Source organism: Sturnira hondurensis, unplaced genomic scaffold, assembly GCF_014824575.4.
Source record: "Sturnira hondurensis isolate 20B ecotype Veracruz unplaced genomic scaffold, ASM1482457v3 Scaffold0014384, whole genome shotgun sequence".
NCBI classification, from domain to species: Eukaryota; Metazoa; Chordata; class Mammalia; order Chiroptera; family Phyllostomidae; genus Sturnira; species Sturnira hondurensis.
This window is the reverse complement of record NW_028087015.1, coordinates 5,154,794-5,181,722: the sequence shown is the minus strand read 5'-3', so window position 1 is coordinate 5,181,722 and position 26,929 is coordinate 5,154,794. Positions and strand designations below refer to the sequence as shown.

At 38.3% G+C, this 26,929-nt stretch overlaps 2 protein-coding genes across 5 annotated transcripts in view; one reads left to right on the top strand and one right to left on the bottom strand.

The window, feature by feature from the left end:
• KIF2A (kinesin family member 2A) overlaps positions 1-10,036 on the top strand; it is a 71,331-nt gene extending 61,295 nt beyond the window's left edge. For 2 of the 3 annotated variants that reach the window (XM_037062885.1, XM_037062882.1), the window contains 3 exons: positions 3,357-3,458; positions 5,727-5,862; positions 8,353-10,036. In XM_037062885.1, the coding sequence (XP_036918780.1) occupies positions 3,357-3,458; positions 5,727-5,862; positions 8,353-8,438 (324 nt within the window). In that variant the 3' untranslated portion in view covers positions 8,439-10,036. The remainder of the gene's footprint in view (positions 1-3,356; positions 3,459-5,726; positions 5,863-8,352) is intronic. The other variant, XM_037062883.1, reaches the window with a different exon arrangement.
• A 1,128-nt stretch (positions 10,037-11,164) lies between these two features.
• On the bottom strand, positions 11,165-21,831 carry DIMT1 (DIM1 rRNA methyltransferase and ribosome maturation factor). 2 transcript variants are annotated; one of them, XM_037062887.1, is made up of 12 exons: positions 21,632-21,831; positions 21,242-21,315; positions 19,855-19,941; positions 17,853-17,914; positions 17,677-17,770; positions 17,548-17,591; positions 16,354-16,484; positions 16,126-16,218; positions 15,221-15,285; positions 14,575-14,638; positions 13,390-13,496; positions 11,165-11,952 (listed from the first exon to the last, which is right to left on the bottom strand). In XM_037062887.1, the coding sequence occupies exons 5-12, from the start codon at positions 17,703-17,705 to the stop codon at positions 11,910-11,912; spliced, it is 576 nt and encodes a 191-aa protein (XP_036918782.1). In that variant the 5' UTR covers positions 17,706-17,770; positions 17,853-17,914; positions 19,855-19,941; positions 21,242-21,315; positions 21,632-21,831; the 3' UTR covers positions 11,165-11,909. The 2 variants fall into 2 exon arrangements, with proteins under 2 accessions (XP_036918782.1, XP_036918781.1); XM_037062886.1 differs by having other exon boundaries at positions 16,354-16,477; positions 17,542-17,591; positions 21,632-21,830.
• Between the last annotated feature and the right edge of the window lie 5,098 nt (positions 21,832-26,929).

Below are 26,929 nucleotides of genomic sequence, written 5' to 3'. Positions count from 1 at the left end.
TATGGAAAACATTATAGAAGTTCCTCAGAAAAACTTAAAATAGAGCTACCTTACAACACAGCAATTCCACTTTTGGGTATATATTCTAAGACATGCAGAACACTGATTCAGAAAGATACATGTACTCCTGTGTTCACTGCAGTGTTATTTACAATAGCCATGATACGGAAGCAAGAAAAATATGCATCAACAGATGACTGGATTAAAAAGATATGGTTTATAAGTACAATGGAATATTACTTGGCCATAAAAAGAATGGTATCTTACCATTTGTGACAACACAGATGGAGCTAGAGGGTATTGTGCTAAGTGAAATAAGCCAAACAGAGAAAGACAAATATCACATAATTTCACTTATTGTTTGGAATCTAAGGAACAAGCAAACAAAACAGACTCATAGACACTGAGAACAAACTGAGGGTTGCCAGACTGGAGAGGATTTGGTGGGTAGTGAAAAAGATGAAGAGATTAAGAGGTACAAATTGGTAGTTCCAAAATAGTCATGGGATGTAAGTCCAGCATAGAGAATGTAGTCAATAATATTGTAATAACTATGTATGGTACCAGGTGGGTACTAAAATTACTTGGGGGAATCACTTTATAAATTATAAAATTGAACACTATTCTGTACACCTGAAACTAATATAGAATAATACTGAATGCCAACTGTAATTTAAAATTTAGAAAATGAACAAATGCAGTAACATCACTTAAGGCTAATGTGAGAGTAAAACAAAATTAGAAATTAAGATTTAGTAAGAATTAGAGACTTTTGGCCAAGATGGAGGCCTAGGCAGACACACTGTACACAACCAAAGTAAGGACAACAACAATTTAGAAACAAAAACAACCAGTACCAACAGAAAATTGAACTGTACAGAAGTCCCACAACCAAGGAGTTAAAGAAGAAACATTCATCCAGAGCAGTAGGAGGGGTGGAGTCAGGTGGCTGGTCGCAGACAAGCGGTGGCTGGCGGACCCAGGGCGTGCAAGGCAGAGCAGGTGGTGGACCCAGGGAGGTGGCAGATTGTGGAGGGGAACAGCACACAAGGCGGCTGCTTGACCGGGCGGTCCCACATTCGCACGCAGATAGACCTGGCACAACTGGGGAGCAAGACAGACCAAACAACCCAGCGAGGGCAAATAAAGCCTCTAAACACCAATTGAAAACATCTGTGGGGGTTGTGGTGCCAGGGAAGATTACCAGCCTCACTGGAGAGTTTGCTGGAGACCCACCCACCTGGGAATCAGCACCAGAAGGGCTCACTTTGCTTGGGGGAAGTTTGGGGAGTGACTGAAATCTGGCAGAGAGCCAAGCAAGCATCATTGTTCACTCTCAGACCCCACCCCTACATACAGAGTCACAACACAGCAACTGGGCCGACTCACCCTGGTGAACACCTAAGGCTCTGCCCCTCACTACGTAACAGGAGCAACAAGACCCAAAAAATGGCCCAAATGAAAGAACAAATTAAAGCTCCAGAAAAAAACCACTAAGTGATAAATAGATAGCCAACCTATCAGATGCATAGTTCAAAACTCTGGTAATCGGTATGCTTACAGAATTGGTTGGGTTTGGTCGCAAATTAGATGAAAAAATGAAGGCTACACTAAGTGAAATAAAGCGAAATGTACAGGGAACCAACAGTGATGGGAAGGAAACTGGAACTCAGATCAATGGTGTGAACCAGAAGGAAGAAAGAAACATTCAACCAGAAAAGAATGAAGAAACAATAATTCAAAAAAATGAGGAGAGGCTTAGGAACCTCCAGATGTCTTTAAATGTTCCAACAGCTGCATTATAGTGGTGCCAGAAGAAGAAGAGGAAGAGCAACAAATTGAAAACTTATTTGAAAAAATAATGAAAGAGAACTTCCCCAATCTGGCAAAGGAAATAGACTTTCAAGAAGGCTAGGAAGCTCAGAGAGTCCCAAAGAAGGTGAACCCAAAGAGGAACATGCCAAGGCACATCATAATTACATTACCCAAAATTAAAATGAAGGAGAGAATTCTAGAAGCAGCAAGAGATAAGGGGACAGTCACCTACAAAGGAGTTCCCAACACAGTGTCTGCTGATTTCTCAAAAGAGACCTTGCAGACAAGAAGGGGCTGGAAAGAAATATTCCAAGACATGAAAGGCAAGAACCTACATCCAAGATTGCTCTATCCAGCAAAGCTTTCATTTAGAATGGAAGGGCAGATAAAGTGCTTCTCAGATAAGGTCAAGTTCAAGGAGTTCATCATCACCCAGCCCTTCTTATATGAAATGTTAAAGGGACTTATCTAAGAAAAAGAAGATAAAACACACGTACAGTAACATGACAGCAAACTCACAACTATTAACAACCCCACCTAACCCTGGCCGGCGTAGCTCAGTGGATTGAGTGCGGGCCTTCGAACCACACAATCGCGGTTTGATTCCCAGTCAGGGCACATGCCTGGGTTGCAGGCCAGTTCCCAGTGGGGGACACAGGACAGGCAACCATACATTGATATTTCCCTCTCTTCTTCCCTTCCCCTCTAAAGATAAATGAATAAAATATTTAAAAAAATAAAAAAAAACAACCACACCTAAAACTAAAACAAAATCTAAGCAGACAATAGAACAGGAACAGAACCACAGAAATGGAGATCACATAAAGGGTAATCAGCAGGGGAGTGGGAGGAGCAGAGAGGGGGGAAAAGTACAGAGAATAAGTAGCATAGATGGTCGGTAGGAAATAGACAGGGGAGAGGGCAGGAATACTATGGGAAATATAGAAGCTAAAGAACCTATAAGTATGACACATGCGCATGAACTAAAGGGGGGGGAATGTGGGTGGGAGTGTGTGTGCAGGGTGGGGGGAAGTGAAGGGGGAAATGGGACAACTGTAATAATAAAAACATTTAAAAGATTTAATAAGAATTAAAACCTTGACAACACCAGTTTGATAGTTACAGTCTAGAAAAACATATCTCTTCTGGTGAAAAGAAACTTAACATATGTACGACTTACATTGTTAGTGAAAATTAAATAATACTGAGGTCAGCAATAAAGGTATTTTTGACAAGTTTCACTATTCCAAAAGAGATTGCTTTTTTGGTGTAATTTTTAATAATGTGCTTGGACTAAGTGAGAAATACTTACTGATATGATTAACTTTGGGTTGTCCTTTTGAATGTTACATTAAATATTTTTGGCTCATAAAAAGAGATTGTGGCTTTGCCTTTCATAGTATATTTTAGGAGTCCTTACCATTCAGGCTTGCTCAGTTTGTAAATACATTTTTTGTAAATGAATGTAAATTGGAAATTTACTTTTTAAATAACATTTAAAATGTTAACTGTCCTAATTTTAAAACTTTTTTTATTTTAAGGAAGAAGAGGTTTCTCCACAACTGTTTACTTTCCATGAAGCTGTCTCACAAATGGTAGAAATGGAAGAACAAGTGGTAGAAGATCACAGGGCAGTGTTCCAGGTAAAGTAAGACAGGAGCTTTCATCCAAATGTTTCTTTAGAGAAACTAATTACAGACTGTCATAATTTTTGGACTCCCATGCAAATCTACAAAAACACTTGTTTGTATATATGCAGGTGTATATTTTTAGGGCATATGACATGGCACATTTTGAATACAATGAATGGTGGCTACAGTGACCTTTCTTTAAAGATGTAGTTTAATTACTACCATTCTCCCATTTTATTTGCTTTTGTCGGTTGTCTGTTTTTATTTTATAGAAGGATTGAACTTCTGCTCTCCAGTATCCCTTTTTGTCATATTAAGTCAGTATATTGGAGTGTCTTCATGTCGGGACAGGAGGAAGGAGAAGTTCTTTTAAAGGGTTTCGGAGCACTTTGACCGAAGAGGCTCCGTTGGCTGGGTGTCATTCCACAAAGGAAAGGGTCAGCGATTCGATTCCTAGTCTAAAAGGCATAATTCCTAGTCTAAAAGGCACAATCCAGGCACATAACCTGGATTGTGGGCCAGATCCCCATGTGGTGGTATCTGAGGGGTAACGCGCCCATGTTTTTCACACGGATGTTTCTCCCTCCCTTCCCTGCTCTCTAAAAATAAAGTATTGAATAAAATAGAGGGTATCAGCAGTTGAGGAAGTGTCAGTCTTTTCAGAAGAGGAAGAATGCTTTAGGGCCAGGAGACTTCATGCTCTGACTGAGCTGTCTGTGGCAGATGAATGAGGGCGAAGCAGTAAGGCCTTCGGTACAATACTCGTTTCATTGTGTGTTCAGCCTGTTAGAAGCACCTCTACTGTATGACCGTCTTTTCCCTCCCTCTGCCCCTTTGAATGAGAAAACGTCCCAGAGGATGGTATCTGTGAGGAAGAGAGGAAAAGTGAGGAGAACATGTGGACATTGTTAAGGAGATTATATAGCTGGCTTCTCTCCCCAGCCCTACCCCTAGCCCTGCCTTTCTACAGTACTATAAATACCTTCTAGGAAAAAGAGTGAACAGTAACTCACTCTCTCCCTACTGACCTGTATTCCTTCTCTGATTTTGAGGAAATCTTCTGTAAACTATTATTAGTGTGTCTCTCAGCTCTAGGCCATTCAAACACCTGGTTGAAGGGCTCAAAAATATAAGAAACAATTTTTTTGTTTTAGGATAGGATATACATTATTAAAACTTACAATTTCAGTAAAACCCTTATGAGGATCACTCTAGAGGACTGTGTTTAGATTAAGTCTAGAAAGGACCCTTGTAGTTTTAAGAAAATTATGCCCTTTTAGAACAGGGTGTCATATAAGGACCATTTCCTAACTCTGCCATTTTATGATGGATTTTTAAAGTTTTTTGATTATTGGCAGAACTGTATGTTCTGACTTTCAAGCCAGTATTCTTTTTACAATTCCATTTATTATTCCTCCAAACTGTGATCTGCCATTTCTCAAACTAAGGTTTTGTTTTGAAAAAATTACATAGCTGAAGGAAGAAAACTGGGCTGTGGGTGTGTTTTAATTGAAACACATGTAGTTTTCTAATACATATCTATGGCTAGGTTAATGAGCTCTGCCTAGTGATACATAGTCTAGTTTAGAAAATTTAAATTGTATGTACCCTAAAAGGCTAGGCAGTAATCCTTTTTCATGTCCAAAAATTCTAATTCAGAGTGATCTGACCTCGTTAAATAATTCAGATGATTCAAGACATTGCTAGAAAATTCATAAATTCCACATATGTGAAATAATTTAAGCATGAGGAGTTTCCTTGAAGTATTTATGAATAGTGAGTAGCTACTATTTAGTGGTTTATTTGACTCCACTAAGATCCACTATCCACTGGTCCCTTATAGTCACAATAATTTTGAATAGTGTTCAGAATTTAGGTGTGCCTCTTGGCCCAACCACTGTGATGCTCCAGATGGATGTTAATTCAGATAATTTACAAGTTCTAGGCTGCCATAGACTTCAGATAAATTGCTCAGTAGCTTTCTTATTTCCATTCTTTCTGTTTTAGGGATAGCTGTTGAGGTTTTGAGACATATCCACTACCCTGTGCTCCCCCCCTGCCCCCCCACACATAAAAGTATAAAAATGAAGTCATCTTGCATTGCCTATCATATGTGTTTGAATCTAGAAATATTTAATTTTACTCTGTAAGTAAAGATGTTTTATGGCTATTAATGTTTTAGAAAATACCATCTTGAGTATGTTTGATGTGTAAAATTTGTAAATTGGTGTCTGTCTTAAAATGAGGCTTACTGGATTAATTGAATTTTTATCCTTTTAGGAATCTATTCGATGGTTAGAAGATGAAAAGGCTCTCTTAGAAATGACTGAAGAAGTAGACTATGACGTAGATTCATATGCTACGCAACTTGAAGCTATTCTTGAGCAAAAAATAGACATTTTAACAGAGCTGCGGGGTAATTCTTTTTCATTTTAGTGTTTGAAATCTGGTGTGTGTGTGTGTGTGTATTTAGTGGGAGGATTTCATATTGCAAGAGGACGTCTTAAGTGAAAATTGTGGGTAACATGTAACATCATTTTAAAGGTATATAGAGGCACTGCACACTCTGGTTTTTCTAAAATAGAAACATGGAGTATCATTTCAAGTGCTCTCTGGTCATCTTGTTTCTTTCAGTGTTTTGAAAAGATGATTGCAGAGGGACATTTTGTTTCAAGCAATTTGTCAATTTTATATGCTCATGTATGTTTTTAGTTTAGTAGGTCAGTGCTTTTCAAAATTTAAATCTAGGTGTGGGGGGGTGCTCCTCCTACAGAGCCCTCCCATCCACTGAGGATGAGAATAAGTCTACCAAGACATGATCTGCTTGGGGAGGAAAGATGGCCAAGATATGAGGAGACTTCTTACAAAGAAGGATGGAATGAGGATTCAGGCTATGACAAAGCTGAAGTGTGAAAGTCTCTCACCCCTTTTCTATTGTCCCCTAAGTCCTTCCCTAATGGCCCCCTTCATGACCATGCCTGTCTTGGGTTGTCCATCCCTTGAGGAATCTTACCCATCATTGGCTAACAGTCATCTGCCCAGGGCCAAGCTGGGTGAAGTATAAAGGGAGCAAAGGAGAGGATAAGGTTTGTCTGCTTAGTGACTAATGGTCCCAAGGCGCCTTTTTACTCAGCCTTAGCCTTGAGGGTTACAGCTTCTGAAACCAGGCAGGGCAGTTCCCAACATTCAGAGTCATCTTTCTATAGTCTCCTATCTGCACTTCCTCTTGGTGCATCTTATGTCATGTTTTCCATTTGAACACTGGTTTTGACAAAAAGGAAGATTTCAAGACATATATTCTTTCTTTGCTTAGGAAGGGAAGTATGTGGCTTACCCACATCATGTTTGGCCTTTTAATTAACTTATTTGCACCTTCAGATATGCACTTATTGTATGTGCTAATATCTTAGGTGTTGGCAAATTAGCTGTCTCCATTTATATGTGAGTCATCATTTGTGTGTGAACATGTAATGCAAGAGGAAGTGGGATTGAAATTGCTAGTTTTTAGCACCAAACAAGCTGCTTAATTTTTTAAGCCAGGTTCTTTGTGAAGTTGGTTATTTGAGATCATATCCCATGGAGTCAGCAGTGACCATTTCCCCAATTTCAGAATTATTTTTGCAGATGTAGGGTTTCTAAAATTTACTTTTGTGTGTTTCATGTTCTTCATTTTTAAACCTTGAGTTAAAGTGTTTTGATCATTTTTCTAATCTGCCATAACTTGCAAATTTGATTCAGAAGATATAGCATTGTGTATTCTAATTTTTTCTGTTAATCTGTAGTGTTCAATTTAGTTGACTTCCTTTCCTTAATTTTCTCAGAATTCATGTATATCCAGCATATCCGTAACTTAACAGAAATCACTATCTAGATATTGTATTATTCAGTCCTTAGTAAAGAAATTATTTACTATCCAAAAATAATTTTGGTATTAATATAAGAAGTTTGGGAGTTATTATATTAGCAGCCACCAGATCCAGAATCCTTAAATTCCTTTTCAAATTTTAGAAAAGCCAACTTTAAAAAACATCACTGTAGTTCCAAAAAGGGAAAGAAATTTGTATCTTTTCTTGAGAGGGCCTTTACCTTTGCACTATTACACATTTCAAGTTGGATATTCTGTTGAGGGTTGCTGTCCTATGTATTGCAGCTTATCAGCATCCTGGTCTCCACTCCAGCTTTGACAATGAGAAACGTCTAAAAAGTATCAAATGTCCCTGGAGTGGAGGAAGGGCAAAAATCACACTGGTTGCTAAATACTGTTACAGGAAGGTATCTCATCTTTATAGCTGATATTTGCCTCTGCCAGTTTAATTACCAATTTTTTGTTCTTCAGTGACTGAATCAGTACAGTACATAGTAGATGGTAAGACAGAACTTTAAGACCAAAAAAGGCATTATCTTGTAATCTCTTTTCCCTCTCCCCTTTTACAATCCCTGATAAGGAAACATGATATTTTTAAAAATTCAAATTACGTTTTAAAATTCATAGTTTAAAAAAGGTAAAATAGTAATCAGGAACAAATTTTCTAACAGTGAGAGATGTCTATTTTACAGTTTAATACCATTTATAGTTTTCCTTTTGGACATGACTGTACATATTTTACACTCACACATAGCCTGTCTACAGTCCAAAAGGAATGTAAGGAAATTAAAATCGAACACTGTAAAACGTGTCATACAACAGAAACCTATTGACAATAGGAAAAAAGCAGATATTTCCAAGAATTTATAACGAGACTGTTGGTATAGTTGAACATTGTATTTATTGTACTTATGGACAACAAAGAACAAAAAGAAAAGTGTTAAGATTTTAAATAGAGAGCTGACTTGATAGGACCCGTACAGTCGTATACCCGATTGCATGTAACTTAATACTTACTTCCCATTCTTTTCTTTTTCCAAGATAAAGTGAAATCTTTTCGTGCAGCTCTACAAGAAGAAGAACAGGCCAGCAAGCAAATCAACCCGAAGAGACCCCGTGCCCTTTAAATTGGCATTTGCTGCTCATGGATCCCTAGAACCCTCACTGTTTTTACACACAAGGTTCAGCTGTAAGGGCCATTTGAGAGTTTGAAATCTAAAGTGTCTGTGGAAAATGTCTCGTCCCTTCGCCTGAATGACATTTCAGTTTTGTGAAACACAGCATTGTCTACAAAATGCTTCTAGTCCAGGAGGCACAGCCAAGATTTGGGGATGGTGAAGCATTTTGTTTCATTTACCCAAATAGTGATTTACTTTTAGAGACCCCTGCCAATTTTATTTTCTATATGATGAAGTAAGATTGTGGGCTTGATCCAAGGGTGAATAGTAGGGGGCAGCCACCGCATTTCCTAACTCAGTTCAATTTCCGTAGCAAGACTGAGCAGTTTTAAATTCTTTGCGTGCATGCATACCTCATATGTGATTGTACATACCTTGCCCACTCCTAGAGACAGCTGTGCTCACCTATTCCTCCTTTGTGCCTTGACTAAGGCTATTTACCCTAAATTTCTGAAGCACAGCCAAGTTAAATTACATTCCTTATTTGTCCTTGTAAATTACCTTGATTGTGTGTACATTTTTACTGTATTTGAGACATTTTTTGTGTGTTGCTAGTTAATTTTGCAGGATGTGCCATATTATTGAATGGAACTAAAGTCTGTGACAGTGGACATAGCTGCTGGACCACTCCATCTTATATGTAAAAAAATCTGGAATTATGATTTTAAAACATATAACATGTGGATATAATTTTCTTAGCATTTTCTTTGTAAAGAACTAAAATATAAACTAGTTGGTGTATAATAAAAAGTAATGAAAATCTGAGAAGAGTTTTATCTTAGGATAATACATATATATGCAGTGTGTTCCAGTGTGTTATTACCAAGACTAATAGTGCAATTTGCTCCTTACCAACACCGTTACTGAAGTTAAAGTGTCCATTAGCACCCTAAAATGTATCTTTTAAATGTACTGTTAAAGGAAATTGGCTTTTGATGCATGGCCATTTACATAATACATTGAAAGTAGTCCATAATAGAACTGTTAGTTTAAGCCAAGTGTAGACAGTATGTAACTCCGTTGAAAAAGAATTAAACTAAATAAGAGTTGACTTCGCCTTAAGAGGCAGATCTAATCCAAGCTCCATCTGTTCTCTAACGTGTGGTGTCTCACCGTTACTTGATGAGAATCGCCAGGTTCTCACCACCACATTGGTCTAGGGGTACGCTACTTTTTAAACGGTAGCACTTATTTTTACAGATTGCTACTCCAGGGAAGAAAACTGGCCACTTTTCTTGTAAATATTTTGTTAAATGATTTATATATCTCTCTAGGAGGTTTCCCTCAGTTTCCTAGGAGAGTCCAGGAGCAGATTAGCAGCAACAAAAAAATCTCCCAAGAATATCTACTAGCTCATTCACATGGGCCAAAGGGAAACTATGAGTAGAGTCACACGAGCCAGATTCCCTCCTTCACTTCATAGAACTCAGAGGGTAGTTGTGGGAAATCCTAACACCATGGTGAAATGCTCCTCTGTAAACTTGAAACCTAGAACAAATGTAGATTTTCACAACGTGCTTATTAATAAATGGAATCTATGGAATGAGTTTAGAGATAATTTTTTTCCATATAATCACCTTTGTTTTGAAGGGACTCAGGTTTTCCTGCAGCTCTAAGATATGTTCTGTTTGTGTTTATTTCAAAGAGAAGAGTAATAACGGAGAACTGTTCCTATTGACCTTGCCGAGTCTGTTTATAAAGGTAGTTTTTGAGCCTAACCAACCTTCAAAGGGCAATAAAAAGATGTGAAGCACAACAGATTAGTCTGTATTGTTTAAAATAGATGGGTACTATCTCTAGAAGGTCCCCTTATATCCAAATTTGCTGCCTTATGCTATAATGGCTTCATTCTGACCAATAATCAAGGTATATAAATAATCAGTTGCCAGCAAAGATCTTGATATAATCCAGTCCTTCAGTTTTACAGACGGGAAAACTAAAGGGCAAAAAGGGGACAAACTCCTCAGCAGTTACTGGGGTGGAGAGGGAAAGCTGAATTAAATCTTAAAAATTTCCTATAAGAATAGAGATAATTCAAGGGAATTCTGAGTAGTAGTTTTGTGATATTTTTAAAAAACCTACTCTTAAATATATTTAATATTTATATAGCAAAAGTAGCTTGATGTAGCTATTTAAGAAATAATTTTTGGATCTGGATTAAACAAACATTCTTTACCCTCTCAGTCTTAAAAACTGATATCACTATTAATAAGTAGCTAATTAAGAACATACATTATTTTCATTGTATAGAAATACTTTAATATATCACTTTGAAGTCATATTTTTTTAAAAATCTGTTTAGGTAAACGACTTCTCTTCTAGGTTTACTCAGAGTACTTTTGTTAAAATAATTTGAAAACACTCTTGTTAAGTTAGGCATCAATGAAGATATTTTTATTTCCTTATATAAATAAAATAACCAGCTATTATGTATAATTCTTTAATAAAGGACATTAACAATTAGTATATTGGTAATGATTAAACATAGTAGCTAATTAAGACTTGGTTATGACATCTATTGAAATTCTCAACCATACATTTCAGAAATATCTTAAAACAATCACCCAGAAGTTAGAGAAATACTTGTGGGAAAATGACTGGTTGAAGTTTTTTTGCTTGTTTCAAAATTGAAGGGCAGAGATTTTAAATTTTATATCAAGTTTTGATTTACAATGCCTTTGGAAAATTTCATTAAACCTATGACTGTCTCCCCAAGAAAAAAAAATCACATCATCTTGTATTTCATTTCATATTGTCGTTGAGCATCCTCACTTACAGGAATCATGCTCAGGAGTAATATGACTGGCACCACACGGCCTCCGTAGCTGATGCAAGCTTTCCCAGAGCACTAGCGTATACACTGATGTTACAGGCTAGCTAAAGAGGTGAGTAATGAAAGAAGTTGTGTAGGGTAGACAGAACAAAATTAAAGCAGTTTAAGAAAAATGTTTTTGCTAGACACAAGAAGAACAAGAAATGGTATGGTGGGTCTGTGACTCAGTTAAGCATATTTTAACTTTACACCTGAGGGATAAAGACCTAAACAGCTGAAAGCCTAAAGAGGTCCTCACAGTAATAAAACATAGAAAGCAGAAAAGGAACATCTTCAGGAAATAACGTGTTAGAAATGGTGCATTTAAGGGTAAAGTTGTGCGTGTCTGCGGCTCTTCAACTTGAAGATAATAGGCCTCTGGCCTACGTTAAGATATTAAAAACAAACCCAAACCAAAAAATTTGGGTACTTAAACTGACTTACTTAACTACCTTAGAAATGCAGAGTAGTAACTGGCAACAACAGTAGTATTAAATCAAAAATTGTCACAGTGTCCCAATGAATGAAAAGCATCCTTCAGCTTTTCAAATTATTAAAAACATACAGTTCCAGTTTCTTTTGAGTTTGAAAAATTCTGTCTTCCAGACCTAAGAAAAATGGATACCTTCTGCATTGAATCCATGTAGTAATCTGAAAAAAGAAACCAAAATGAGATGGTATTGGAAAGGTCATATGTGGCACATAACTGCACATAGTTCTCATACTATGTATTCTAAAACATGAACACATCAGAAACCTCTGAAGCTTACCCATAACTAACACTAGTCATTAGAGGAACATCATTCGTCAACAAAGTTTATAAGATATATATTGGTTAAGTCCACATCTTTTTGATAGTTTTGTCATAGCCTGTATGTCTTGAATTTACCTCTTACTATCCCAGATCTAAGAGCTCATTAGTACTTGGTTCAACATGGTAAGTGAACAAGAACCTATTTGGAATTAGAGACAGAAGACAGATGAAGAGCTAATTATGTATGTCTATTCTTCCTCTGAGCTTACTGTTACCCAAGTTCAAATCTATATACCTACTATATACTTAGATCCGAGTTAGCAAACTACATGTACTTACCAACCATGAAGAAATTTGGTGAGAATGAAAGGAATTAAGATGAAATATTTCTATTTATACCTGAGGTTATTTTTAGGATGTCTCGTAAGGATAGGTCAAGATTGGTTAAAATGTCCTAAAAAAAAGGAAGCTAGGTACTTAAATATTTAACTGCTAGTATTAACATCTAATGAAGAGTAGTATTACTAAATAACCTGCCAGTATAAAATACAAACCCTATTTGCCTCAGTTACATAGAACTGTTTCCAGCTTAGAAAAGTGAAACCAAACAATGACTTCTAACAATCTACCCCCATTCTTTATTCAGTCCCTAGAATTTGGAAGCTTTAAAAATGAATTAGCTAAAATGGCAAAATCTTCTGCAGTAAGTGGTAGTTTATTAGTTAGGAAATCAGTGTTAAGTGATTAAAAACAGTGAGTACAGGTTAGTAATTACCTGGGTAATGGAAGCCTTACTCTGCTTTCATGAGAATTACTTGTATAATTCAAGGGAAACAAATTGGTGTATACTGCCTAGATAATTACAAAGCAAGTAACTCCAACACTAAACCAGTTAGAAATGATAACTGGGTATGTTTGTAACAAACTATTTTGTGCCTAGGGTCTATTTAACAATAGCTATGCCCAATAAAGAAAAACATGAAGTCCAACTACAAGTATTATAATCCTGCTGTACAAGCTATGTGAAGAGACAAACTATTATAGACCATGAATGGAGTTAGGGGAGGGGGTCGGAGGAGAGGAGCACACACACCACAACACACATAGACTTAGAGGCTAACTCCAGGCTAGGACTGTTATTTACCTTAAAGAAAACATCCATTCTGCTGCAGCTAACTAGCCTCCATCTTCTACACCAAATACTATTCCATGCCATGGAAGTGCTGTGCAATAACTCCCAGGTAGCACCTTACACCGCTAAAAAGCCTTTAAGTTTCTAGTCTGAAGGTGTCACAGTGAAGTGTAAACACTTAGGAAAAGAAAAATGTAATTACCTGATAAAGTCATCTATGTCCATGGAACGGGCCCGCTTGTCACTGAAACCTGTGCTGGTTAGGATTTGCTGTATTTTATCTGCTATGCTGAAATCCTCTGGTATTATCTATCAAGATTCAGAATAAATGAACGACGTATCTTTAATGAAATCACCTTGACTCTTTTTTCTTCAGTAAATGATAAAATAGTTACCATCTGTCCATGACAGTTTAGAAAGCCTATTTGTGCAGATTAAAACTTGGATCTCTAAGTGATGTTCGGCATGTACCAATTACTTAGAAGACCTTGAATTAATTAATCAAGTATACTCCCCTCTTCCTTAAATATTCTATCAGTTTTGGGCTTCACATAGTACTTCATAACAAAAATAATTACAGTTGTAAACTACATTTTAAAGTAATTCTTGCTCCTTTAAAGTAACTCATTTTCTTGGCACAAATCTCATATACCAGCTTAGGTTTTCTCTAAGAGATGGTCTCTTCAACCATCTTAAGGCATATTAAATATATCCTACTTCACCTTTTCATCCAAAAAATTTTCTTCATCTAGCTTATTATTTTCTTAGGCAATGTTTAATGACTTTGTCCATAAAAGAAAATGGAGGTAGCAATGTGATACATTAAACCATCTGAGTCCAAAAACAGAAGGAAATTGGCTTTTACCTATCTGCCCTGCTTAACTAATTGGAAAGAACTGGGAAGTTACCACACAGCCATGACACGTGGACATGTGTGCGCTCACAGACACAAAACTGGCTAAAGATAATGCTGCACTGATGATGATGAAGAGGCATGAAGCTCACAACCAGAAATCCATGTAGTCTATATTTTAATATCTGGGTATTAAAAAGTTACTGAGAAACGTAACCTTATAATTGCTACATGAGCAACAAACGGGATGGTCACAATTCTTTTAAGCTGAGCAAGCTGCACATGCCTAAACCTCTGAGGAAGTTACAGTTCAACTGAATCTCTCTATGGCTAAAAGAACTACCAGTGGTTAAAGAAGACAGTGGAGTAATCAAGGTTGCTTAGACCTGTTCCACAGAATATACATCAGCACTGACCTGTAAAAATTGCTAGTTACACAGCACACAATGTTTCTTAAGTATCTTTGAAATGTACAAAATTAAAGAATCTTTAAAACCCAATAAATCACTGAAATCACAAACATTTTCTACTTACAGTATTATGGACTGAACAGTGGATTCTGTAGTTTTTTTCCAATAGCTGCTGAACTGCGCTTGACCTGTAGCATAAATGACATCACTATTATTACAAAATTAGAGATTATCAATAATTTCAGTTTACGGTAAGATTAAATCTATGTTTCATATGGTGAAATAAACTAAAAAAGGTGTTGAAAACTTAAACTTACAAAATAGTAACAAACTACATCGTTACATTTTAAAAGTAACATCCTAATGAATATCTCAAATTTTTAAGGAAATTCTAGACTCTCCGCAGAACATCACCACACATAAAAAAATCTAAAATTATGGCTTCCACTTCTTTTACCCTTAGGGCCTAAAACGTTCTTACATTTTCCCAAGTTAATAAAATTAAATGAATTGAACGCAAATGTGGAAGGGGTTTGTGGTCACTTTTTGTTTTCCTGCTTTGCCAAAAAAACCTGATCTAATTCCCCTCTCCAGGAACTTTCTTCATTCAATTCCCCTGCCTCCCAAAAGCAAAAGTCAGTTGGAAAGGTGTCTGGATGTGGGCTGTCATAATGCTTAGGCGGTGTGTTCAGGAAAAGGACCCAATCCCAGCAGCTAGCACAGTGTCGAGCACAGGTCCTTTGCAGATTCTAAAGGAGTGGAGTACCTACTTAAATGCAGCAGCCAGTGTCTTGTTTTTCCTAACAAAGGTGATCCTCACCAGGCCATCCCATTCCTGAAACAGAAGATGGGAGAGGTATTGTTTTGTCTGTTAGTATAATGTATAAAACTGGAAGGAAACTTCTGGAGTGATGAAAATGTTTTTTATCTTGATTTGGCTGATGCATATGCAAAAGTAAGATATATACTGTTTTGAACTTTTGTACATCTCATTGAATATTTTATCCTCAATTCTAAAAATTAGAAAAAATACATAACTGTTTCACATCTGAACAAAAAACAATGTCGTGTTTTGGCATCTAAAGTCTCCCTTGGCACCTGAGACATTTTTAAAAAACACGACTAAGAACAAGCATGATATAGACTGTGTCCTGGGCGACACCCCCGAACCTCCTTGAGAGGGTAACTGACAAAGCACTCCGTGTACCACCGGTGACCGACCACACATGCAACCGCACTTTTATTCAAAGGGATGGCAGGAAGGCTTTACATCAGGTGGACTGGCCTCCTTCTCTTTGTAAGTCGCAAAAGCAGGAATTCTGATTAAAAAGTGTTACCCATACTACTCCTCTAACGACTATTTCCACTTTATCCTCTTTTCCAAGTCCCATGCAAGTAGAGACACGTTTTCCACAGCTATAATCTTTAGGAAAATACAATGACATTCTAACCCTTTTCCCATTTGCAAACATTTTCTGTGTGCTTTTGTGGTCCTCACAACTCCCTTGACTCAAATTATTCCCTCTACTCCCATTAGAGGGATGTATCATAATTAACATTTTCCTGTGAGGACATTTAGGTTGACTCAGTATGTTTCTGCTGCTAAAGACACACATCTTCCACTCTGGACATTTTCTGTCCCCCTTTATTGAATGACCTAGTATTTAAACCTCACCTGAAAATTGATAGGTGGTGGTGGATTCTTAGGTTCTATTCTTACAACACTGGATTCCACCTTTGGTGGTGGTCTGAAGTTATTCTTCCCAACCTGTTAATCAGAAAATGTTTACACAGTTCTCTCAAAAATAACTAAGTTAGTAATCAAATACGTTCTCCTTGCTGAAGACACAGCCAGATGCTCAAGGATGAGTTAAGTCACATTATTTCAGTGACGGTCACTTACTTTCATTAGATGGTCCACACGTGCCAACAGTTGTGTATTAATTGAGAGTCTGCAGTACAACTTATCTCCAGGTTTTGCAACCAGTCGGAGAGCAAATTCTCTTTGAAACATAAGTATTGCGCATCTGAAAAGACCGCAGAAAGGAATTAAGGAAAATGGTTACTGTCAGCTATAAATGTAATAGTGTATATAGATGAATTTCAATAGGTTTTCTGGGGCAGGAAACAGAGCAAAGCAGTATCTACAGTTCATGATAATTAGTCCAGTTGGTGAGAAAGTAGGAGAACACTCAGCCTTAGCTTTATTACCACAAAATGATCAGTTGGCTTTTTCATTTTATAATGGCTACACCTCTGACCCTCTGATCAGAGTAAGCTAATGTAAGCCCTCAATGATTAGATGAGAAAGTATTTCAGATCAGCACTAGTCTGTATCACCCTTCGAGGAAAACAAAACTCAAACAAAATTGGCTCAGTAGACAAATTACATTCAGGGGTAAAAAACACCTTCATAGAAGAGCTGAAGAAGGTTATGAAATCAGTGTTGTCCAGATTAAGGAATGTGGTTTTTTTTTTACTCAGCAAGTAATGGGAAGACTTTTGGAGGCTCTTAAACATAAGGTCATCCTCAAAGCTGGGTTCTTACTTTCAAACTTTTTTGACTAAGTCACACTAAGAAATACATTTGACACTGCAACCTAGGCAACACAAAAAACTTTTGTAAAACTATAATCACCTGGGCCACATGTACTTAATACCCTCAGATATATTCTATTCTGTGTCATTGAAAAAAAAAGTTGTGACCCACTGAATTTATAACTACTCAGGGGTTTTTGACTTGTAGTTTGAAAACGATTGGTCTGGACTATACTGGAGGCACCTTAGGAGGCCACTGCAATTGTGCAGACATAAGGCAATGAAAAGTTTGACCTGAACTAATGGCAAGGGGATGAGAAACTGGGAAAGGTCATCTGGTCTCAGAAGTGGGACCATCACCACACCTCCCCAAATAACTGTCAATTGAAAGGAGAGAGAGAGAGAGACCTCCACACAAACGGGTATTTTCTACAAAAACAAATTGTCCGGTAGTTTTTCAGCTGCCCTAAGTTTCATCTTTGGCTATCTGTGTGCATGCCTAGACTGTCGATCTTTCTCAGATTAGGCAGTCACTTTGGTATTTGTCACAAACCTGAAAAAAGGCCGGTGCAGCAACAGCTTGAAGACAAAAGGAGAAGAGATCTGTAAGAGAATTAACTGGTCATTTCTGGGAAAGACACACAAGAGAAACATTTAATGTAATGTTCCTGACTATTTGAAGTCATACCTGGTAAGGCAAATTCGCCACACACGCATCAAAGAATGGCAAATCGGTTTTCAACACATCACCCACCATTACTTGAAGTTTGCTGGCCAGAGGTCTGATAATAAGAAGAACATAATTAAAAAAGAATGGTGTTTCATGAGACTGAAATGCACTTTAATTCTATTATGAATACTCACGTGCCCTGAACTCTTTTGTGAAGTTCAGCTACTAGCCTTGGATCAAGTTCACAGGCAATTACCTTAATTGAGAAAAAAAAATTTTTTTAGAGTGATTATGGAGTATAAAACTTTTCTTATCTCAATAGTAACTCTTATAGGATTTATATGAATTGAACTTCTTTTTCCAAATTCTATCATCAATATTCCTTTAATTGTTCTCTACCATTTCAAACAAAAAACACCACCCAGAAATGTGGTCAGCTAGAGAGTTTGACCCAAATAACTGACAGAATTATCATGTTCATTGGGCTTCATGGTTTGGAACTGAACAGAAGATGAAAAAGTATACAGGAAATCTGTGTAGTAAAAGTTCTAGACATGTAGTAAATGTCTTGCATGCAGAAGCATTCAAGACACCTTCTGCTAGAATGAGTAAATTATTTCTGTTATCTATTAAGTCCATAGTAAACATAATAGCTAATTTCTGAAGTAAATGTAAAGGGATACCAGGTAATGTTGAAACTATAACTTTATTTCATTATCAGGTGAACATGTCTTGCAGGAAGACCGTGTCTACAGAATAGATATATGTGCTGCTTAGTCTGTCTGGCTCTCAGTTCTTTTCTCCAGCTTTCCCTGTGCCCCACAGAGTGATGCAGACCAGCTCCCTTGCCTTTGACTTCTGGTTGGGATTGGCCAGTGAGAGGAACCTGCATCACAGGGCACAAGGACAGAGGGTGAGTATTTCCTAAGGCCTGTCCATGCCTTGCTAGTGTTCTGACAGTGGCCTCCGTTCAGTGGCTCAGTAACACAGTCCCCTTCTCTTGCCCCTTGAGTCCTTTGAATGGTAACTGTTAACTACTGTTGCTAGTCCCTGGGTCTTTCACTAATGCTTAGTGGTTCCCTTTAACCCCATTCCCATCATTACAAAAATATCAATCTGTAAGTAGTCTCTTCATTAAATTCTCTTCAAATAAGTGCTTTAAAATGGGCTACCTGCTTCCACCAGAGGACACAACAATGGTTCCATCTAATTGGACACTGGGTCAGCCATGGGACAAGGAAGGTTCTAGCAGAGGCCAGGTGACACCCTAAACCCAGGGGCCTGTGCTGCAGTTCTTCCGATCTCCTCCAAAGTTCTAGGTTCCGATAACTCCAACCTTCTTACTTGCTTCCCTGAGCCCAGAGATGACAGCTGCTCTTTGCAATGATTAATCTTGGGATACCTCAAAGCTCTCATTTTATTCTTTTAGTCCTGTAACAACCATGTAACCAATTCCTATATTAATTTTCCTGTATTGAAATATCTAATGTGGTTTCTCTTTTCCCAATTGATATATCCCATATTTTCTTTAAATCCATTTTTATTTTTTTTTAAAGCTGTTACTTATTTTTAGAGAAAGGGGAAGAGAGGGAGAGGAATATCACTGTAGAGAGAAACACTGATTGGATGCCTCTTGTACACGCCCCAACAAGGGACTGAACCTGCAACCCAGGCACGTGCCCTGACCGGGATACAACTGGTAACCTTCTGTTTTGTGGGATGACACCCAACCAACTGAGTCACACTGGTCTGGGCTCTCTTAATCCATTTTTTTAAAACTAAGATATATGTAACATATAATGCTATATTAGTTTCAGATGTACAATATCATGATAACATGTATATACTCCAAGATAAGTCTAGTTACCATCCATCACCACACAGTTACAAATTTTTCATTTTACAATGACAACTTTTAAGATCTACTCTCTTAGCAACTTTCAAATATACAGCACAGTGTTGCTAACTATAGTCACCGGGCTGTCCCTTACATTCCCAGGTATTTTGTAATTAGAAGTTTGTACCTTTTCACCATCTTTACCCATTTCACCCATATTTTCTAAGATAAAGTTTCTAGCAAAGGATCAAGAATTACTGTTAAAATAATAGCAATTAATTAAAAGAGATGTATATTTGTACACCACCTGACCTTACTCACATAATCATTTCTGATATCAAACATGAAATCTTTCTTACCTTTTTTGCCTTTTCTAGCAACTTAACAGTCATATTGCCAGTTCCGGGTCCAATTTCCAGCACCACATCAGTCGGTCGTAAGGCAGCCTGCAAATAAAACAACCAAACCACCACTTCAACCTCACTGGCACATCTGAACACATAATTTAACTTACATCTGAATGTCTTTGCTAGAAAGTGCTCAATTAATAGATTTTATTTTAACTCCATTTTTAGGAATTCCTTAATAATCTACACACTTTACAAAATTATCAAACATTTGGTGCAAATGGAAAACTGACACCTACCCTACCTTGGGGCAACTTTAGGAGTCAGAAAAGCATACTAGCCCTGGCTCGCTAGTTCTATTGGTCAGAACATCATCCGGATATGCCAAGGCTGCGCTCGAGTTTGATCTGGGTCAGGGTACACATACGAATCAACCAATGAATGCAAAGGTGGGTGGAACAACAAATCAGTATTGCTCTCTTTCTCTCTCTCTAAATCAAGGAATACATTTAAATTTTTTTTTTAAAAAGGAAAGCAGAACAGCAGTTCTTTCTGGGACTGGCATTCTACTTTCTACCTTGAGAATTATTTCAATAGCATCTTGTTTGTTACCAACTCTGTAATTAGTAAGTTTAAACTGGAAAGGACTCAATATAATGACCTTGCCTGAGAATCACAGCATGCCGTACCAGGATTTCTCAAGTCTCAACCCATGCATGTTTTCAGGGATGCAGGAGTAACCAGAAATTGTACAGCTGTGGTATTCTGGGTCCACAGCTATTACCAGATGCTCAAAAAAAATCCATGAACCAAAAATGTTAAAAAGCTAGGCCTACACTCATTTTGTAAATAACAGGAAATCAAGATGAAATCCTTTAATTGTGTAATGCTCTCCCCACAGCTCCAGGATGCCTCCTTTGTAGCCATGAAAGTAATTTGCACCTCCTATATTTCATGTCCTAGCAACCAATCATCCATAACAATAAGGGAACGTCAACACTCCATACCGGAGGAAAATGCCAAAGAGTTTATATGTGTAACAGGATTATGTAAGTTTCTCTGGGGAGGAATAAAATTCCTAAGATGTCTGTTTAGACATTTCTTTAGGCTCTGGAGTAAATAAAAGCTTAAGTGATTGGGGAATAATGATAATAATCTGGAATTAAATAAATGTGCACCTACGAAGTAAACCTATAGAAAAAGAAGAACTCTGGGCCCGTAAAAACCCAGACCCATGTAATGACGCAAATCATGGCAAGGACGGCTTGTGAAACTAACACAATTCTTTAATTCATTCAACAAGTCTTTATAGAGCATCTATTTTGTGCTAGGCATTCTCTCAGTGCTTAAATATTACTAACAATAATCACCCAATAACTACCTCCTTTTCCACACCCACCTTATCGATAATGCTGTTGACAATGAGAGGATTTTTCAAAATGTGCTGCCCAATCCCTGTGTTGAACATGAGTCCTGAAAGAAAACATGAAACAGCCTTAATTTCCCAAGTAAAATCCGATAGATGTTAGACCGCCCCAGATAAGAAAAAGCACGTTGGTGGACAAGAGGCATCAACGTCATACTTGGAGCTGGGACTGACACACTAAATCCATCCTTTCTTTGGAAAGGAAGCCAGAGCCTGCGAGCAGGGCCCACAGCCGGCGCCCTGGAATCCAGGAGGACGGGTCCTGAGCAGTTTCACTGCCCCGGCCTAGAACTCTGTCTGCGCCCCAGGCTTGGTGCTGGCAGAAAACCCGACCCGACCTCAGTTCCCGCCAGGCTGACCCACCTCCAGCGCTCTTCAGCTCGCGACGCTGTTGCTGCCGATCGCGGCGGCGGCCGCTCGCCCCCGACTTGATCTTCGGCATCTATGCTGCCAGTCGACCCAAGAGCCCAGAAAGTCACCGAGGACCAAGGCAGGCTACTCAAGTCTCCGCACCACGTGGGACTCACGGCCAGCACCAAGCGCACCACTCACAGCTCGGTTGTGTACGAGAGCCGGGGAGGAACCGCCCCTGCTTCTCTTTGAGCTCCGCCCCCAGGAAAAGGACTCACCTTGGAGCCCAGTGGCTGCCGGGCATTGTAGTCACAAGCTAGAGCGTTGGGAGCCTACAGATCCCAGAAGACACCCCGATACCAATTCTGGAAGTTTGGATTAGCCAGTTTGGAAGTGGGGTGTGGCCTGTCTCACTGCGCACGGTTAATTAACTAGGTTTTGCTCCGGTACTCTCGAGTTTGTAGAGGAGGTTTAAGGTATATGAGGCAATTATGCCTTGTGGATCAGACCAGGTTTTGGGATCACTGATGTCCGAAGAAGGTTTCTTTCTGTCACGTATTTCGCTCCCGTTTCCCAGCACAAGTTGGAGTGGGAAGCCCAGGAGTTTGGGGTGCGGCGTTTGCTGCTTCGGGGGAGCGAGTTCTCTGTTTTTTGCGTTGTGGAAAGTCATTCCGAGAATGTAGTAAGTTTTTAGGTCCACTACAGCTAATAGATGCTGCGCTTCCTTTTGTGCCACGTCATTCGCCCTAAGCGTTTTATTGAGTTCCAGATGTTTATTAAATACTGCTTGGTGGTGGAGATTCAAGTTTATTCCATTGAGAGAAACAAACAAAACATCCTAAATTAAGTAAATATAGCAGTTGGTGTGCTCCAAGTATTGTGATGTGCCAGTGTATCCAACCATAAGCTCATGAGTACAAGGTCAATGTCTGTTTTGCCTGCCTGAGTAGAGGCTTCAGTTATCAATGTTTCTGTGTGTAACTCATTTTTCTGGAAGACGTTTTTTTTTTTTCTGTCGTTACCAAAGCTGACTGTTCCCTGTGCAATTAATTGTGTGCATTCTTGAGCCTTGGTCTTTCTTTACTGTAATTTAAAGTGAGGAGAAGATTCATATACCCTAGTAGCACCTTCAACTACCTATTTCATTCTGGAGAATCTAGTGCGCCAGCCCCTGTGTCAAATGCTAGGAATAAAAAGATGAACATGACACGATCCCTACTTTTAAAGAATTTTCTGTCGAGATGAAGACATGCAAATAGTTTCAATAATGGAGACATTTCCTCATCAATTAGGTGCCCAGTGCTTTAGTTACATTATCTCATTTAACACTTTCAGTTCTCTGAAATAGGTCTTCTGACCATTTTACAGAAGAGAAAAATGAAGGACAAATTTAATACCTCGCTGAAGATCATGCAGTAAAGATGACAGCTTCATCTTGAAGCTAGGTCTATATTGCAAAGACTGCTTTTAAAAAGGTATGATCATAGCACTATGGTTAGTACATGAGGAAATTGGGGGGACATTTTCAAAATAAAATATCTGAGCCAGTCTTTATTTTATTTTTTATATACAGTTTTCCCTTTTTGAAAAAAGTTTTTTTTAATGTATATGGTTTTATTTTTCTGAGCTGAATCTTTAAAGGACAAAGTTAGCCAAGAGCTGGTGTGGCTCAGCGGATTGAATGCTAATCTGCATACCTTAAAGGTCGCTTTGTCGATTCCCAGTCAGGGCATGTGCCTGAGTTATAGGCTGGCTTTCCCCACTAGGGGGCGTGCGAGAGGCAAACAATTTGTGTACCTCGCATACATCGATATTCTCTCCCTCTCCCCTTCCCTTCTCCTTTTCCTTAAAAAAAAAAAAAAAGTTAGCCAAGGAAAAGTTGGGCTTCAAAGGGAAAAGCGCAAACAAAGCCTAGATGTAAAGATGTTTAAGAAAGGAAAAGAAAGTTGGTATAGCTGAGGAATAAGTAGGTAAGGTCAACAGGGACTTACTGTGAAGGAGCTAAAATGTTATGCTCACCACTTTGCCCTCGCTGCGATCCTCCAGGCTGTGAGTGAGAACTGCTGGAGGCCGCACAGCAGTGTAAAGAGACACTCATGGGCTCCATATTTAGCTGGGTTCTGAACCCTGCCCAGCTCCTCTTCTTGAATTCCCTCTCATCTCCCTCTTCCATTTGCCATAAAGGATCTTTAAACCTTCTTAATTCTTCTCCTTCCTCCTTCCTTACCACCTGTCCAGTTCCTCAGCAGGAGACCTTGCCTTTTATGTCTCATAAGGAATGCAAGATCACCTAAGGACATTCTCATCTTTCCAGGTCACTGTTCTACACAGTGAAAGTGCAGTGATGAGCGAAATAAAGTGGAGCTTATATCCTAGGGAGGAAAAACAGATTATGGCCCTGGCCGAGTCTCCCAGTTGGTTAGAGCGTCATCCAGTACCCAAGATTGCAGGCTGTATCCCTGGTCAGGGCTCATAGAAGAATCAACCAATAAATGCATGGATAAGTGGAATGACAATCAAACTCTCTCTCTCTCTCTCTCAGTATCAATAAATATAAAAATTTAGATAAGAACGGGCATTATATCAGGTGGTGATAAGTGTGAAGAAAAAAGCAAAGCAAAGGAGAAAAAGACCAACAAGGTGGGTGGGAGAAGCTATTTTGACAATAAGAATGGAAACCAAATGATGATTTTTTAGAAGAAGACTTTATTTATTTTTAGAGAGAGGGGAAGGGAGGGAGACAGAGGGAAACATCAATGTGTGGTTGCCTCTCGTACACCCCCCACTGGGAACTTGGCCTGTGGGCCAGGCACGTGCCCTGACTGGGAATTTAACCTGTGATGCTTTGGTTCACAGGTCCGTGCTCCATCCACAGAGCCACACCAACCAGGGCCCAAATGTAATTTTCTTTTTGAGGAAAATAGCAAGACCATCCTGGAAGAGGTCACATGTTTTAAGTTATGTAAACTAAATCACTGAGGTGAATATGTGTATTTAGTTTATGCAGAGACTAAATTGGTATTTATCTAGCTGTGAACCTTGATCATCCTGCAGAATTGTTCCCCACAAAATTTATAGGTTGAAGCCCTAATCTCTAGTGCCTCACAATGTGACTGTATTTGGAGACAGATCTTTAAAGAGGTAAGTAAATTAAAACGAGATCTTCAGGGTGTGACCTAATTCAATATGACTGGTTCATGTGAAAGGAGGAAATCTGGACAAAGAGACACCTGAGGGGTGGGTGTACAGGAGAAAGACTGTGTTAGAACAATGGGAGAACCAACAATCTGCAAGCTAAGAAGAGAGTCCTGAGGAGAAACTAACTCTGCTGACACCTTGATCATGGATTTCTAGCCTTCAGGGCTCTGAGAAAGTTAATTTCTGTCATTTAAACCACCCACTCAGGGGGATTTTGTTATGGCAGCCTCAGTAAACTATGTGATACAGAGTGTAACAAAAATTCTTATTTTCAAGCCCCACCCTAAACATTCTGGATCAGAGTGGGATTGGACCCTGGCCAGTATAGTTTAACAGACCCTCTAGGAGATTCTGATTTACAGGGAAAATGGGGGATTCACTACTTTTTGCAGTAAGATAACAAATGATAAATTTCTACAGAAATGAAAAAAGATGGGGAGGGCTACCATCATCAATACAGGGGAATGGTTATAATAATTGGGATCACATTATTTTGGCTGAATTTCATCCTTTTTTTTTCTGTTAGCCAAGGCAGCCTTCAGAAGTGAGACAAGATTGGACGCACCATGGAGCCGTGAGTCCTAGGGAATTGTGTGACGCTGGGTATGAGCTGTGATAAAGAAATAAGCATTGGAAATTTATGCTGGAAGGTTTTCTTTGCAGCTACAAATGGCTTAGTAATTATAAAAATAATTTCATGCTTCTCTGGTTGGTGTTTATATTCTTTATTAATTAAAAATATTTTTTTCCAATTTGGGTGTGCACAAATTGATTCATTGCCACTCTTCGAGTTTTAGGTTGTTAATAAAATAATCTTAATATCAAAAAGAATTATAATAACATTTGCTTTGGTAGGAAAAGAGGCTTATTTACATGTACAGCATGCTTGAAATAACATTTTAAATGTGCCAGAGGATATAATGAATAAAAATAAAGTTTTGTGAAAGAAGGCAATGTTTATTTAATGTAGCATTTGCTTCATCAGCTTTCTGCTTTCTCTTCTCAATTCTCAACCATTTTGGGGGCAAAGCACTGAATTTATACTTGTATTAATATTTTCAATATATTCTGAACACATCAAATGATGATTTAAGTTAATTTAAATATTTGTTTGCCCTTGTCTCAGGAGGACCTAATAATATGAGGCAGTAAGAATGATATGCAGTAATATGAGATTATCCAGCTGTACATGTTTGTTTTGTACACAGTAAATGACTAGATTATACATTCATAGTAGCTGAAGCAAGGACCTCCAAATGAATCTTAATTTGGGTCCTGAAATTTGTGTAGGCCAAATTTTGCGTATGTGCGTTTTTCTAATTTACAGCTTTCCTTAGATTTTTCAAGGGATTCATTATCCTAAATAGAAAAAACTTATTCTTGTAGGCCAATTTCTTCATTTTAATTCAAATTTGGCTTTTTTTCTTTATTGCATGTTCCTTATAGCCTTATAGCTGGCCCTTGTTCCATATGTTATTCAACATATGATCTATGGGCCAGCAACATTGGCATTAAGTGGAATCTCATTAGAAATGAAGAATGTCAAGCCCCACCACACACCAACTGAGTCAGGATGTGTATTTTAAAAAGATCCCCATGTGATTCTATGCACATTTAACATTTGAGAAGTACTACCTTTTCAGTAAAATCAGAAGATACAAGTAAGCCAAAAAAGAAAAAATCCCATGATATCATCCAACTAGTGACAAATCCTGTTAACATTTTGGTATATATTTATTTTCCAAGATTGAATCATCCTGAACACAGGTGTGTAACTACCTCCTTTTGCAATGCATTGTTAATGCATTAACCTGTCAAAATCATGTCCACATAATTTTTAATGGCCAATTTGTATTTTATTACATTGCATTCATCATGATTTAATCATTCCTTTCTTGGCAGTTATGTAGGCAAATTTTATGTTTTTATTTTAAAATCAGGCCTGTGGGCCTGAGTGGTGTGGCTCAATTGGTTGGGGTGCCATCCTGTGGTGGGTTCCATTACAGGTCCGGTAACAGGCCCAGGCTGTAGGTTCCATCCAGGGTCAGAGCTTAGGAGAGACTGCTTCTCTCATGTTTCTCTCCCTCTGTGTCTCCCTCTCTTCACATCTCT

Coding starts and splice junctions, on each gene's coding strand:
- DIMT1 (XM_037062886.1), bottom strand. CDS start 21,710: ATGCCGAAGATCAAGTCGGGGGCGAGCGGCCGCCGCCGCGATCGGCAG. Junction 17,771..17,852: donor CACAAAAGAGTTCAGGGCAC/GTGAGTATTCAT, acceptor TCTTATTATCAG/ACCTCTGGCCAGCAAACTTC. Junction 16,219..16,353: donor GTGTGGACCATCTAATGAAA/GTAAGTGACCGT, acceptor TCTGATTAACAG/GTTGGGAAGAATAACTTCAG.